This window comes from Muscardinus avellanarius, assembly GCF_963383645.1.
Source record: "Muscardinus avellanarius genome assembly, chromosome: 16".
NCBI classification, from domain to species: domain Eukaryota; kingdom Metazoa; phylum Chordata; class Mammalia; order Rodentia; family Gliridae; genus Muscardinus; species Muscardinus avellanarius.
The window spans coordinates 74429535-74445408 of NC_137802.1; the positions used below are offsets into that span (position 1 = coordinate 74429535).

The 15874-nt window shown below is 47.7% G+C and overlaps 1 protein-coding gene across 2 annotated transcripts in view; it reads left to right on the plus strand.

Moving 5' to 3' along the window:
• Positions 1-15874, plus strand: part of FOXK2 (forkhead box K2) — a gene marked incomplete at both ends in the record, with an annotated part of 60770 nt that overhangs the window by 43822 nt on the left and 1074 nt on the right. The window contains 4 exons of one of the 2 annotated variants that reach the window (XM_080713565.1): positions 6280-6473; positions 7227-7402; positions 9294-9590; positions 9997-10206. In XM_080713565.1, coding sequence (XP_080569691.1) covers positions 6280-6473; positions 7227-7402; positions 9294-9590; positions 9997-10206 — 877 coding nt within the window. The remainder of the gene's footprint in view (positions 1-6279; positions 6474-7226; positions 7403-9293; positions 9591-9996; positions 10207-15874) is intronic. The other variant, XM_080713566.1, reaches the window with a different exon arrangement.

Sequence of the window (15874 nt, forward strand, 5' to 3'; positions counted from 1 at the left end):
GGAGGCTGAGACAGGAGGTTCGCGCAGTTTCGAAGCCAGCCTCAGCTACTTAGTGAGGCTCTCAGCAACTTAGTGAGACCCTGTTTCCAAATAAAATATAAAATAGGTCTGGGAGTATAGCCCGGAAATAGAAAGCCTCTGGGTTCCACCCCCAGTACCACACACAAAAAAAAAATTATTGAGTAATGAGGGATGGCTTATTTTTTGAGGATTTGGTTTGATGAATAAATGATCCTTTAATAAAGGTGTTAGCCAGCTGTGGTGTAATCCCAGCACTTCGAAGACTGAAGCATAAGTATTGTAGGTTTGAAGCCAGCTTCAGCAACTTAGCAAGGTCCTAAGTTAGTGAGACCCTGTTTCCAAGTAAAAAATATAATATGGTAGTGCTTTTTTGTGTGGAAGTAGGGGTTGAATCCAGGGACGGTCTACCACTGAGCTACATCCCCACCCCACCCCCAAACCTTTGATCCTCCTGTCTCAGCCTCCCAAGTACTGGAATCACAAATATGCAGCACCACAGCCGGCTGGCTCACTGTCTTTCATTGTGGCAGGTGAATGAGAACAGCCCCTTGGCGCCCTTCACCTGGACACCTGCATGCACCTGCACATCTCCGTCCACAAGTAGTGGGTTTGTTGGTTGGCAGGAAATCCTGGATTGGAAGAATAGTTGCATAATGAGCTCTGTCAGGGTTCTGAACACAGCACACAAAAAGTCCCAGCTGAAGTTCTTAAAATATAGAACAAAGCGAGCATGGTAATTAAAAGGGGAAAAGGCCAAAACAGAATTTAGGTCCTTGTTTTGATAGCCGTGGCTCTGTTGGAGATGCCCTGTGGACGGCAGGTCCAGAGTGTGGTTTGTGGAAGCCTCGTGAGTGGAGCGCAGCTTCCACATGCAGAATGCTAATGATTGCAAGTACCAGTTTGCGGGGCTGTGTGGAAATGAATATTTCTATTTTGTATGTGTGGTGGTGGGAGTACTGGGGGTGGAACCCAGGGCATTCTACCTCTGAGTTATACCCCCAGGCCAATTTTTTATTTTTTACTTATTTATTTTATTTTTGTGGTACTGGAGATGGAACCCAGGGCATTCTACCTCTGAGCTGTACCTCCAGCCCCATTTTTAATTTTTTGAAATAGGGTCTCACTAAGTTTTTGAGAGCCTCACTAAGTTGTTGAGGCTGGCTTCAAAACTGTGATCCTCCTGTCTTAGCCTCCCAAGTACTGGAATTATAAATATGTACCACCATGCCCAGCTGGAAATGAACATTAATGAACATTTCTTTTACTTTTTTGTTTTCTTTTTGCAGTACTGGGGATGGAACCCAGGAGCTACGCCCCCAGCTCTATTTTTTATTCTTTATTTGGAAACAGGGTCTCACTGAGTTGCAGAGGACCTCACTAAGTAGCTGAGGCTGGCTGTGAACCACGATTTTCCTGTCTCAGCCTCCCAGTTGCTGGAATTACAAGTGTGTACCACCATACTCGGCTGGAATTGAGTATTTATGAAAAGCTTGAGTAGACATGTGTTTGGTCATGTGTTTGTGTTTATCTAGCATGCATGGATTTGAAAACTCCAGAGTATCCCAGGTTTTTTTTTTTTTTTTTTTTGTTAAAGAGGTAGAAGGATGAGGCCACTTGGCCTTGGTCTCCTGGGCCTTAATCAGAAGTGCCTTCCTTTGCTGGGATTGCAAGCCGGCACATGCTTGTAATCCCTGCATTTGGGAGGCTGAGACAGAAGGATTATGGTTGGAGGACAGCCTCAGCTACTACTTAGTAAGGCCCTCTGCAACACAATAAGACCCTGTCTCAAAATAAAGAATAAAAAATATGGCTGGGTAGCCGGGCGTGGTGGTGCACGCTTGTAATCCCAGCATTTGGGAGGCCGAGACCTGGAGGATCACGGTTCACGGACAAGCCTCAGCTACTTAGTGAGGCCCTCTGCAACTCAGTGAGACCCGGTTTCAAAATAAAGAATAAAAAATAGGGCAGGGGGTGTAGCTCAGAGGTAGAATGCCCAATTGTCCCATCCCCAGCCCACCAAAAAAAAAAAAAAAGTAATGAGTTTCTCATCAATCTAGTGACACCCTGTTTCAAAATAAAAACAAAAGCCATGCGTGGTGGCGCACTCTTGTAATCCCAGCATTCGGGAGGCTGAGACTGGAGGATTGAAGTTCGAGAACAACCTCAGCTACTTAGTGAGGCCCTCTGCAACTCAGTGAGACCCGGTTTCAAAATAAAGAATAAAAAATAGGGCAGGAGGTGTAGCTAGAAGGTTGAATGCCCCTGGGGCTCCATCCTCAGACCTAAAAAATAAAATAAAAAAAGAGCCATATCCTTTTTGTTTTTAAGGCAAGGTTTTGCTAAATTGCCCAGGCTGGCCTGGAACTTTCAGTCTTCCTCCTTCAACCTGAATAGCAGGAGTTACAGGCCTCTGTGACACTTCCCAGTTTATAATCCCCTTTTAGTGTGTTGGTACTACTGGTGGTTGAACCCAGGGTCATTTTTACCTTTAAATTACACTCTCAGCCCACATTTATTTTTTATTTTCAAACAGTGTCTCACCTTGTGGTGCCCTGAATGTGCAATTCTCCTGTCTCAGCCTCCTAAGTCTGGAATTCTAAGTGTGGGCTACCAGGCCCAGCATACCAGCCCATTTAAAGAATGTGAATTTCGAGGCCGGGCGTGCGCGATTGTAATCCCCGCGCTTGTGAGGCGGAGACAGGAGGATCACGCAGGTTCGAAGCCAGCCGCGCTGGCGTAAGAGACCCTGTTTCAAAAATATAAAATAGGTCTGGGAGTGTAGCCCGGAGGAAGAAGGGCTTCCAGGAACCCCAGTACCACCAAAAAAAAAAAAAAAAAGAATGTGAATTTCTTTTTTTTTTTTTTTTTGTGGTACTGGGGGTAGAACCCAGGGGCTTTTCTACCTCCGGGCTATACTCCCAGACGCATTTTATAATTTATTTGGAAACAGGATCTCACTAAGATGTTGAGAGCCTCACTGAGTAGCTGAGGCTGGCTTTGAACCTGTGTGATCCTTCCTCTTAGCCTCCCAAACAAGTACACCACCACGCCCTGCTAAAGAATGTGAATTTCTGTGTTGCTGGGACTTGGGGCTCACAGTGTGGTGCTTCTCTGTGATCTGGCCCAGGGGTACTTGGCACTCTTCCCGAGGAGGATGCATGTAATTGCTTCCCCATGCCCATCTCCACCCCTTATGGGGTCCACAGCTGCCTCTTAGACTTGGGATTTTACAGGGTCTGCCTGAGGTACATCACTTTGGTAAATCTGCAGAAGAAAATTCATAGGCTAACATGAGATGGTCTAAGTTAGTCTATCTGAGAGTATGGCATATTTATTTCTTTTGGTCACATTTTTTTGCCAAAATGACTTATGATTTTATAATTTTACCCAGCCCAGAATTGAGATGTTGTTTATTTGGAACTATGAGACTTTGACGCAACAGGGTCTGGACCTCTGAGAAGACCCGAGCCCCGTCCTCTGGAAGCATTGCTCCACCTGGACATGTTTCTACGAAGTGTATAATGGCTTCACAAGTCCTTCCGGACACAGTGCACACTGCAGAGTCCTCAGAGCTGGCGGGACTAAGCAGTCAGACAGAAGCTCTCCTTGAGAAGCATAGGGTCTAGTCAGCAAGGCTGGATACCTGGGTAGGACAGTGCAGACTGAAGACCTACTGCATGGCAGGAGCCAGTGCTCAGGAGCGGGCTTGTGGCAGCCCTGTCAAGAAGGGCTCTGAGTGAGAGAATTTGCTTCTCTTCATACTTAGCATCAAACAGAGCAACCTACCTCTTCTCTGAAAACTTTACACTGATTTCTAGATAATCAGAGGTTAGTAATCGTGGTTTTATTACACACTGTGGTTATATTACACATAACAAAATGAAGAAATACTCATCTTGGGCTTGACTTTTTTTTTTTTTTTTTTGCGGTCTGGGGTCGTGGAACTCAGGGGCATTTGACCTCTGAGCTACACCCCCTGCCCAATTTCTTTCTTTTTTTTTTTTTTGCGGGTTCGGGAATGGAACCCAGAGGCATTTGACCTCCGAACTACACCCCCTGCCCAATTTTTATTCTTTATTTTGAAACAGGGTCTCCCTGAATTGCAAAGGGCCTCACTAAGTAACTGAGGCTGTCCGCAAACCGCGATCCTCCGGTCTCAGCCTCCTAAATGCTAGGATTACAAGCGTGCCCATCACGCCCGGCTTTGACCAAATTATTTATGCCTAATTTTTTCCCCCCCTGTAGTACTGAGGATTTAACCCAGGAGTGTTCTACCACCAAGGCACACCCTCGGCATTATTTTGTTTTATTTATTTATATATTTTTGTGTATGTGTGTGGTGCCAGGGACTGAACTCAGGGGCATTCTCCCTCCAAGCTACACCCCCAGCCTTGTTTGTTTGTTTTATTGTTGTTGTGTTGTTTTGGTACTGGGGATGGAACCCAGGGGTATTCTACCTCCATGCTACACCCTAGCTGGCTTCAAAACTGTGATCCTCCTGTCCCAGCCTCCCAAGAACTGGGATTACAGGCGTGTGCCGCTGCACCCTACTGTCTTCTTCCTGAGAGCATGCAGATTGAGTGTGTGCTGAGTCCATGCAGCAGCAGGCTTCTTCAGAGGCGGTCCCGTGCTGTCAGGCCGAATGCACCTACCGCCAGGCGTGAGACCAGGGTGTTTCAGATTTCAGACTTTGTTCAGGCTATGGAGTATTTGCATGTACATAATAAAATATCTTGGGGAAAAGAGCAAGTCCAACCCTGAAGCTCACTATGTTGCGTATACATTCACCTATGCCTACAGCCTGAGGAGAGCTTTACATACTTTCCATGTACCTGTGTTTTCACTGAGCTCAGCACAGGAGTCCAGGATGGCCTTTCCCACCTTTGGTGTCACATCCGTACTCAAAAGTTTCAAGTTTTTTAAAGCATTTTGGATTTTTAGATTAAGGTTGTGCATGCCTGTGTTACATTGTTTGGGGATGCTTTTCTTCATCCACAGACTAAGAAATGTAATGTGCCTCTTCTAGGCATTAAAAGTCTGAGCGTAGTTGGCCAAGGTTTGCCTTCTCTGTCTTTGGGTACTGAGAACAGGCATTTTTAATTTCCTGGAAGAATTGAAAGAAAGATTGGTTATAAGCTACAAGTGATGGCAAAACACCATTGCCAGTGTTTTTGGCTATTAAAATGTTCTAAGTCTCAATACATACATATATTTATACACAATTGCATATGTCAAACACAGCCAGACTTGCCCCTTGTGCTGCCCACGATGAAAATCAAGTCCCCAGAAGTCAGAGACCTTAGGCCTGCAGTATCTGACATGTGTTTTCTTACTTAGCTGTCTCTGACAGTTCAGAATGTCAGGCTGTGGCTAGCAGTTCTATTTGGTTAATTGGGGAATTTAGAAATGATTTCTGGATAATCCCCAATTTTGAGTTATTAGCACTTTGAAAGTTTGTCTCATTTAATTTTAAAGTTGACTCAGTGTGCACATGCGTGAAATGTTGGTGTTGGTCTCTGCCTTCCATGGCCTTTGGCATTGGTGTTCCTGAGTCAGGTCACAGTGAGGAGCTCACCTCAGAGTCGTGGCTAACATAAAAAGCTGCTATCTCAAAGATAGCAAGAGTGATGGGCTAGGACTTGGGACAGATACTTTGTATGTATCTCACATTGAGAGGATCAAATATAAAATATGTCTGGATGTACTTTGCAAACGCAGAGCAAAGGATCTGTTGAAAGTAGCATCACCAAGACTTCTCAGCCTTTGCTGGTTTGCAAACTACTTCATACTAGATTAATTTACTTTAAATGGCATGGCAGATTTTGTAAGGTATTTCTGTGCAAAAAGTGTTTTAAGGAAATAGCTCATTTCAGCAGTCTGTCTCCTAACGGCGAGCGGCACTTAGTTCTTGGCTGTACCTGGAAAAAGGCTGTACCTGGTGGCCGCAGTAGGACTTGGCTTCCTGCCTCGGGAGATGGGGTTCGGGAACAACACCATTTCATGCTGTGCACATTCTTCACCCCTCACTGCTCTCCACCTCCCCATCCTGCCCTCAGGGCCTACCTGTCTGTGTGATTCTCTGAAGCTCCCCAGGGAGGGGCTGGTCCCTTCCAGCACCGTATGCCTTTAAATTTTACTCTTGGCTCTGTAGGAGCTGAGCATCCAGGTTTCTGCTTTGCAGGGCACTAAAAATAGGGCACATTTTAATTTCTCAGCAAAGAATTATATGAATTCTACGTATTTTTTTATGTTTCATAGAATTCAATTCGTCACAATCTCTCTCTGAATCGTTATTTCATCAAAGTACCGCGTTCCCAGGAAGAACCAGGCAAAGGCTCCTTCTGGAGGATAGATCCTGCCTCTGAGAGCAAATTGGTAGAGCAGGCTTTTAGGAAAAGACGGCCGAGGGGCGTGCCTTGCTTTAGAACCCCTCTGGGACCGCTCTCTTCTAGGTAAGGAAAAAGGGACTGCAGGACCTCACCGATGGTCAGTAAACTCGCCTTCAGTGTACTGGTAAAGTTTCCTTCTGAAAACGAAGGAACTGCCAAATGCATTTCAATGTTGGGGCGGGGATTTGGAAAAAAGTGTGGCTGCTTCCCCTGTGCTTCTGTTTCCAGTGGCCCAAGCCACTTGAGACTGTCCGGTGAGACCTAAGCTCCACCCTCGCAGTGCTGTGCTTCCTGGAACTCATTGCCTTGTTTGAAGGATTAGATTCTGCTTTCTCATTGGCAAGATACCCAGGCCACACCGGGTTTTCCTTTCCTTTGGCATGTGAATAGTTCTTTAAAGCTACCTTTCAGCTTCTTACATTAAAAATTGTTAATTTGCCTGATTTTAAAGTCACACATTTTAGCTTCGGTAATACTGTTGTTTTTAACCAAAAGAAAGGAAGGAAGAAGGAGCATGTTAGCTTTGAGGCCTCGCCGCTGGCCCACCGCCCGCTCCTGCTGCTGGCTGCTCAGGAGGCAGCCGGCCCATCTGAAGCCATGCAGCCTCTGGCAGGCCTGGGTGGTATGGTCCCAGGTGCCCAAGCCTCACTGAGTGACCGCTCGGGGCACAGGCAAACAAGCGGAAGGTCAGACTCACGGAGCTGCAGTTGGTTGGCAGCAGACAAGGACAGCCCTGTGTAAAGTGAACTTATTAAGGCAAAATGCTTTTGCCGAGCACCTCACTGTAAAAGCTGCTATCTTCTTTTGGTGACACAGGAGTGCCCCCGCCTCTCCCAATCATGCGGGAGTGCTGTCTGCCCACTCCAGTGGCGCCCAGACTCCTGAGAGCCTGTCACGGGAAGGCTCTCCGGCCCCTCTGGAGCCTGAGCCTGGCGCTTCACAGCCCAAACTTGCCGTCATCCAGGAGGCCCGGTTTGCCCAGAGTGCACCAGGTGAGTGCTTATAGGAGGGAGGCCAGGGCCAGATGTGGGAGTCGGGTACCTCCTCTTGGCTGAATTTCTGGAAGCAACCTCAGTACCTGTACTTTCTATGTAGTACCTTAGTGTTACGTTGTAGCCTTTGGAAAACTAGTAACACTGAATGTTTAAAATAAATCAGTGTCAAAAGCCTGGTGTGGTGGTGCATGCTTGTAATCCCCTCACTTGGGAGGCTGAGACAGGAGGATTGCGTGGGTTCAAAGCCAGCCTCAGCTATTTAGTGAGGTGCTAAGTAACTTAGACCCAGTTTCTAAATAAAAATAGGTTTGGGAGTATAGCCCAGAGGTAGAAAGCCTCTGGGTTCCATCCCCAGTACCACAAAAAATAAATAAATAAAATAGATAAATCAGAGCCAGGTGTGGTGGCTCACGCTTGTAATCCCAGCATTTGGGAGGCTGAGACCGGAGGATCGTGGTTCACGGCCAGCCTCAGCTACTTAGTGAGGCCCTTTGCAACTCAGTGAGACCCGGTTTCAAAATAATGAATAAAAAATAGGGCCAGGGGTGTAGCTTGGAGGTTGAATGTCCCTGGGTTCCATCCCCATACCCGCAAAAATAAATAAATAAATTAATTAATTAATTAATTTAAAAAGTGGCCAGGCATGATGGTGTGGGCATATAATTCCAGACTGAGACAGGAGGATCCTCAGGTTCAGGGACGTCCTCAGCAAGTAATGAGACTCGAATCAGCCTAGCGAGGCCCTATTTTAAAATGAAAGTCAAATAGGGCTGGGGGTATGGCTCAGAGGTAGAATGCCCCTGGGTTAAATCAGCAGTAGCACCAAAAAAGAAAAATCTTTGAACATTTTTTTAAGTGATCCTGTTTATAGATGTTAGAAGAAAATAAGAATTAAGCTGTTTCTCAATTGCTTTGTCCTTCAAATATTAGTGAAAAAAGTATCCTACCTGCCCAAAAGACCCCATAAATTTAGACAGCCCAGACACTAATTGGAAGCAAAAATATATCCATTTAATGAATAGACTGACAGTTTGTTGTTTACTTAAAAGTTATAATTAGAATAAAATGTGTGCCCTGTGGGATTTTTTTTTCTTTTTTTTTTTTTTTGGTGCATTTGGGGATGGAACCCAGGGGCATTCGACCTCCGAGCTACACCCCTTACCCTATTTTTTATTCTTTATTTTGAAACTGGGTCTCACTGAGTTGCAGAGGGCCTCACTAAGTAGCTGAGGCTGTTCGCGAACCGCGATCCTCCTGTCTCAGCCTCCCTAATGCTGGGATTACAAGCGTGCGCCACCACGCCTGGCTGCCCTGTGGGATTTTAAGTACATTAAGTTTGGAAATTAGTCGTTAATACTGTTTTGGTTGGAAAATGCACATTTTGATCAGGTGGTCCCAGCCATGCTGACCTGGAGCACAGTCTCTCCTCCCTACCCCGTCTTTACACCTGACCAAGAAAGGCAGATGGCAGGTGGCACAGGCTTGGAGAGCCCAGGCAGTTCTTTAGTCTTTTTTTTTTTTTTTTTTTTTTTAATTTGGAAACAGAGTCTCTTAAGCCAGTGTGGCTGACTTCGAACCTGCGTGATCCTCCCATCTCTGCCTCCCAAGTGCGGGGATTACAAGCGTGCGCCACCACGCCTGGCTTCTTTTTATTTTTTGAAACAGAGTCTCACTGAGTTACAGAGGGCCTCACTAAGTAGCTGAGCCTGTCCACGAGCCATGTTCCGGTCTCCGCCTCCCGAATGCTGGGATTACAAGCGTGCGCCACCACGCCCAGCCTGCACCCCGTGTTTTTACTGTGTTTGCTGTTAGTAAGTGCTTCATGCGGAGAAAGCTGGAAATGAAGGGTGCACGGGCCTCGGCCCTGCTTCTCCCTTCTTCCCAACAGGGTCGCCTCTGTCTAGTCAGCCCGTCTTAATTACTGTCCAGCGGCAGCTACCCCCAGCCATCAAGCCCGTCACCTACACTGTTGCCACCCCAGTGACCACCTCCACCTCCCAGCCACCTGTGGTGCAGACGGTCCATGTGGTCCACCAGATACCAGCGGTGTCGGTCACCAGTGTGGCCGGCCTGGCCCCAGCAAACACGTACACAGTTGCTGGACAAGCTGTGGTCACCCAGGCGGCGGTGCTGGCCCCTCCTAAGGCAGAGCCACAGGAGAATGGAGACCACCGGGAAGTCAAAGGTGAGCTTGCGGGGCTGGGCGTGGTGGTGCATGCCTGTGATCCCAGGACTTGGAGGGTTGAGACAGGAGGATCACAGGTTTGCAGCCAGACTCAGCAAGTAGTGAGACTCTCATCAACCTAGCGAGACCCAGTTTCCAAATAAATAAAATTGGGATGGGGTGAAGCTCGAAGGTAGAATGCCTCTGAGTTTCATCCCCAGTGCCACAAAACAATAAAGAAAGGTGAGCTTGGCAGAGGCAGCCCTGCCAGCTGCGCAGTCTCCTGGAACCCACATACTTGGTCACCTCAGCCCTGTGTCATGTGGTGCTTGGTTTAAAGACATGTTAGAGCCATCTAACTTGTTATTTTGAAATTGGTAAGCATCTCAACAACACTAGTTGCTGTTGTCTCTTCTTTTAATTTCAGTGAAAGTAGAGCCCGTTCCTGCTATTAGCCATGCCACACTAGGCGCCGCCAGCCGGATCATACAGACGTCACAGGCCACTCCTGTCCAGACGGTGACCATAGTACAGCAGGCACCTCTAGGTCAACACCAGCTTCCAATAAAAACTGTAACTCAAAACGGGACTCATGTGGTACCGGTCCCCACTGCGCTGCACGGCCAGGTGAACAATGGTAAGAAGCACTTGCCCCGCGCCCTCGGCTGCTCGAGAGCTGGAGCAGAGCCTCTCGCTCTGTGCACGGTGCCTTGGTGCACTGCTCTGGCTCCAGTTTGCTTCAAGCTGTAGGAAATGCACTGGTACCACAGGAGACAGGAGTAAGTGGGGGCCAATGTGGCAGGACTCCCGGTGGAGGCTCGCCTGAACAGAGGCCAGCCTTCTCGTGCTTGGAGATGCGAGACCTCTAGCCTCTTGTACATGCCTGGCTGTGTAAGGCACTCTACCTGCCAGCTTCAGCCTTAGCCCTTTTTTACTTTTTGGAAACCAGTCTAGGAAGTAACCGCTGAGCTAAAGCTAATCCCCTTTTTTACTTTTTTTATTTGGATTACAGGCACTGGCCACCGCGCCCGGTTAACTTATTTTCATGTTATGCTGCGATTCGTTCATTGAGTGACATTGTTCTGTGTGTGAAGTGTTGTTTTGCTTGAAGATTTCTGAGGGGGGAGGGGAGGTGGAAGACCCTACCTCTGTGTGCTCTTCCTGCTTAGAGCCCTTAGGAAACCCATAGCTATACACACTCCGCTGCTCTGACAGGCCAGTGGAGAAGTTAGGCCCTTCCAGCCAACACTGAGCAGCCCTCCTCGGCCCTGGCCTGTGGACCATTTTAGGAGAGGAGTCCTGGCTGGCTGTTGAGTCCACTTAGGAATGTGGGTCCTTGGGGCTGGTGTGTGCAAAGGTGCTTCAGGGGTGGAGTGGGGCTCAGTGGCGGAGCAGTTGCCTGGCACGTGTGTGGCCCTGGACTCCATCCCCATCACCACAAACTAAACCAAAGGCATATCAGTGGAGGGGACCTGTCACCCTGCTTGGGCACCATGGTGCCTGTTGGCTTCAGCCAGCCCCTCTATTCCTCAAGAGTGTAATTGGAGGCCTCTGGCCACCACGGGCTCTCTGAGCCCAAGAGTGCTTTCTGCGAAAGAGGGCAGGAATCTGAAGGCCTGGTGGCCGAGGCGTCGAGACCCACCGAGTTCACGGGTGGAGACTGCGACACCTGCGTTTACCTCTTCCTAGCTCAGATCACCTGCCCCTTCACAACTTGCAGAAGCACACGAACTGGTACCTTGGGGAAGAGTAACAGTCTGAGTGGTTTGGGGATTGTTTTATTATACTTGAGGTTGAACTCAGAGGCATTCTACCACCAAGCTACACTTCCAGTCCCATTTTATTTTTGTTTTGAAGTGGGATCTCATTATGTTGCTCAGGCCCTCCTAGAACCTGCGATCCTCATGTGTCAGCCTCCCAAGTACTGGGAGCACAGGTTTTTAATTTGTTTTTTTGGTACTGGAGATTGAACCCAGAAGCATTATACCTCCAAGTTATACTCCCAACCCAATTTTATATGTCTTTCTTTTTTTTTTTTTTTTTTTTTTTTTTCTTTTTTTTTTTGCGGTACTGGGGATTGAACCCAGGGATAGTCTACCTCTGAGCTACATCCCAGTCCTATTTTTTATTATTAATTTTGAAACAGGGTTTTACTAAGTTGTAAAGGGTCTCACTAAGTTACTGAGGCTGGCTTCAAACCTGTGATCTTCCTGTCTCAGCCTCCCAAGTACTGGGATTACAAGCATGTGCCACCATGCCCAGTTTAATTTTATTTCTTTTTGATTGAACCTACAGGTACTCTACCACTGAGCTACATCCTTTTCTTTTTTTTTTTTTTTTTTTTAAATTTTGAGACAGGGCTCCACTAGCATCATGAGCCCCTGATTTAATCTTCAATACTATTGAAAACAAACCTCAATTGGGCGTGATGGCCCATGCTTTTAATCCCAGCTTTTGGGAAGCTGAGACCGGAGAATTGCAGTTCGTGCCAAGCCTCAGCTGCTTAGTGAGGCCCTTTGCAACTCAGTGAGACCCTGTTTCAAATAAAGAATAAAGCTGGGTGTAGTGGTACATTGCTTGTAATCCCAGCATTCGGGAGGCTGAGACTGGAGGATTGCAGTTCACAGACAGCCTCAACTACTACATAGTGAGGCTGTTTGCAACTCAGTGAGACCGACCCTATTTCAAAATAAAAAATAAAAGCCGGGCGTGGTGGCTCACGCTTGTAATCCCAGCATTTGGGAGGCTGAGACCTGGAGGATCGTGGTTCGTGGACAGCCTCAGCTACTTAGTGAGGCCCTCTGCAACTCAGTGAGACCCGGTTTCAAATTAAAGAAAAAATAGGGCAGGAGGTGTAGCTCGGAGGTCAAATGCCCCTGGGTTCCATCCCCAGACCTGCAAAAAATAAATAAATAAATAAATAAATAAATAAATAAATAAATAAAAATAATATAAAAATAAAATAATAAAAATAGGGCTGAGTGTGTAGCTTGAAGGTAGAATGCCCCTGGGTTCCACCCCCGGTATTGCAAAAAGAAAAAAGAAAAAACAAACTTCAATCAGGCATGGTGGCACACGTTTGTAATCTCAGCTTTTGGGAGGCTGAGACAGGAGGATCGCGGTTCGCAGACAGCCTCAGCTACTTAGTGAGGTCCTTTGCAATCCAGTGAAACCCTGTTTCAAAATAAAGAATAAAAAAAATAAGGCTGGAGGTGTCGCTCAGATGTAGAATCCCCCTGGCTTCCATCAGGTCTTTGATCCATTTTTAATTCTTGCGTATACTGTGTGGTAGGGGGCATCCAGTTGTACTACCACCGTCCATAGAAGAGACTCTCCTTCCCATTGCACGGTGTGGCATCCTTGTTGAACATACTTATCCCTAAGGATGTTTCCTTGATTTTTGTTCCTCTTTGGCAAGAAATAAATAAAAAGAAAGCAAAAAGATGGTTGGGGTTTTGATAAGGATTGCATTAAATTTGATAACTTTACTAGGCTTGGTGATACATGTTTGTAATTCCAGTATTTGGGAGGGCCAGCCTCAGAAACTTACCAAGACCCTGTTTCAAAATAAAATAAATTAAGACTGAGGGCATAGCTTGAAAGTAGAATGCTCTCTGGGTTAAATTCCCCAATAGCCTTCCCTATCCAGAATTTTTTTTTTTTTTTTTTTTTTTTTTTTGGTGGTGGTACTGGGGCTCCTGAAAACCCTTCTACCTCTGGGCTACAATCCCAGGCCAATTTTTTTATTTTTATTTGGAAACAGGGTTTCTTAAGCCACCGAGGCTGGCTTCGAACCTGCATGATCCTCCTGTCTCTGCCTCCCAAGCGCGGGGATTACAAGTGTGCACCACCATGCCCCGTTCCCTATCCAGAATTTGATCATTTTGATAATATTGTTAGATTAACAGTATTATTCTCTTCACCCATGGCTCTGGGATGTCTTTCCATCTTTATGTCGTTTTATATTTATTTTGACAGTATTCTGTCATTTTCAGGGTCTAAGTCTTATTGGCTAAATTTCTAAGTATTTTGCTCTTCATGTTTTTCTATACATAATTGTTTTCTTGTGTGGGTGTGTGGCCTGTGGGTCGGCTCCTGCGTCTCCACAGGGGTGTGGTCCACGCGTGATCTCTACCTTGCCAACCACAGGACTGTGTGTGCATGTTTGTGCAAGGTACTACATAGCACCTCCAAGTCCTCCACTCGGCCCGTCCGCCCACCAGTTTTGTTCTTTAAACTTGCCTTGCCATTCTGGGTCCTTTGCATTTCCACCTGCACTTTATTCATTATTTATTTATTTATTTATTTATTTTTGGTGGTACTGGGGGTGGAACCCAGAGGCTTTCTACCTCTGGGCTACACTCCCAGACCTATTTTCTATTTTATTTGGAAACAGGGTCTCACTTAGTTGCTGAGAGCCTCACTAAGTAGCTGAGGCTGGCTTCGAACCTGTGCGATCCTCCTGTCTGAGCCTCCCAAGCGCGGGGATTACAAGCGTGCCCACCATGCCCGGCTTTCCACCTGCACTTTAGCATTCCTGGAAGAAGCTATGCATCGTGGCTAGCGGGGTGCAGTCTGGAGGTTGGTGTGGTGAATCCCCACCTCTGAGCTCTGCGCACCTGCCTTGGTTACAGCTTGTTTTGTAGTCCAGCTCTTTCTCACTGTTCACGTGGTTTCCGCTCCACTTGGTGGGAGGAAGTCTTTACAGTCCCATAAGCTGGGAGCGGTTGCCTGACAGGCCCGCAGCACAGTATCACACCTGCTTCTCGGCATCAAGGTGCAGGGCCCCAGCTGCGGCTCAGCTCTGGCCCAGCTCTCTCTGCACTGTCAGGTCCAGTTCTGCACATTACTGATTCAAAGGGCCTACTTGGGGCCACGTTTGCTCAGTGCAAACCAAAACCTTATTCATTGGTTTTTTGGTGCAGGGATTGAACACAGCCCCATGCATGCTAAGCACATTGAGTTTTTTGGGTTTTTTTTGCGATATTAGGGATTGAACCCAGGGACATTCTACCCCTAAGCTATACCTCCAGCCCAATTTCTTTATTCTTTACTTTGAAATGGGTCTCACTAAGTTGTGCAGGGCCTAAGTAGCTGAGGCTGGCCAGCCTTGAACCCGGATCCTCCTGTCTCAGCCTCCCAAGTACTGGGATTACAAGCGTGCACCACCACGCCCAATGGTTTTCTGACTTAATGAGCTCATTAAGATTCAGATAAAGCAGAGCTCAGTGTCTCCCAAGGGTATAGTGACCCCAGCTGGCCTTGGCCCCACCGGGCTCGTGCCCACCTATTGCAGACCTGCCCTTTGTCTCCAGCCTCCCTCATACACATTGTGCCTGCCAGCTCTGCTGAGATGCCCAGGCTGTGCGCATGTGCGCCCTGCTGTGTCGAGAGGGAGCCCGAGACCACTGGCTCTGCAAGGGAGGGGCTCACGTCCTCCTGTGTGCTGCCATACAGTGTGTCCCACGTGCCTGGGCTCTGTAGCCTGGGAGGTCTGACCTGGGTGCCAGCATCCCAAGGGCTTCTTGCAGTCAGCCACATGGCAAGGGCTGGGGGAGCTTTTCTATAATGAGCCCCCTCTCCACGACGCCTCACATCTAGGAGGCCTCTTGTGTTCAGCTGTGTGTAAGAGCACAGGACCCACTTCTGATCCCCAGGTGGAGCCTCTGTAGACAGTGCCTGTTGGTTTTGAGTCCCAGGACACCGTTCCTATTACCCTGCCCCTAGCACTCATGTCCTGAACAAAGTTGGCCAAGCAGCTGGCCAAATCAGTGTCTAGCCGTCAAGAAGAGCTGATGACAAGTATTGGGTCCTGTGTAAGCAGGTGTCCAGGGACTGTGACCCTGATGTGGGCCTCTTCATGCTGGCGCCTTTGGCCTGAGAAGGTGTGATGTTGACTTCCAGGCTTTGGAGGGCCTCATGTGCTGGGGCAGCACACACCAGTGTTGGGGGAGCAGGGTCTACCCTGACCGCATGGTGGGCTCTGTTCTGCGGCCAAGCCAGTGCCTTCTGGACCTTCCACTCTGGGCAGTGCGTTGGTCTGGGGCTGAAGTGCAGCCTGGGCCATGACTTGCCTCTGCACATCCCAGGCCCAGTGGCTTGCAGATCAGACTCCCTGCTCTGAGGCGAGAACCAGCAGGCTCCCTTTATAAGTATGAACAGAGAACTCCCAACGCAGGCGGGGGAGCAGGCCGCTGAAGGAGCGTCTCCAGCTCCAGCCTCCGTCTTTTTTTTTTTTTTTTTTTTTCTTGGTCTTTCAGGTGATTAGATGTGGCCTGCCTTATTATGGCAGGTAATCTCTTTTG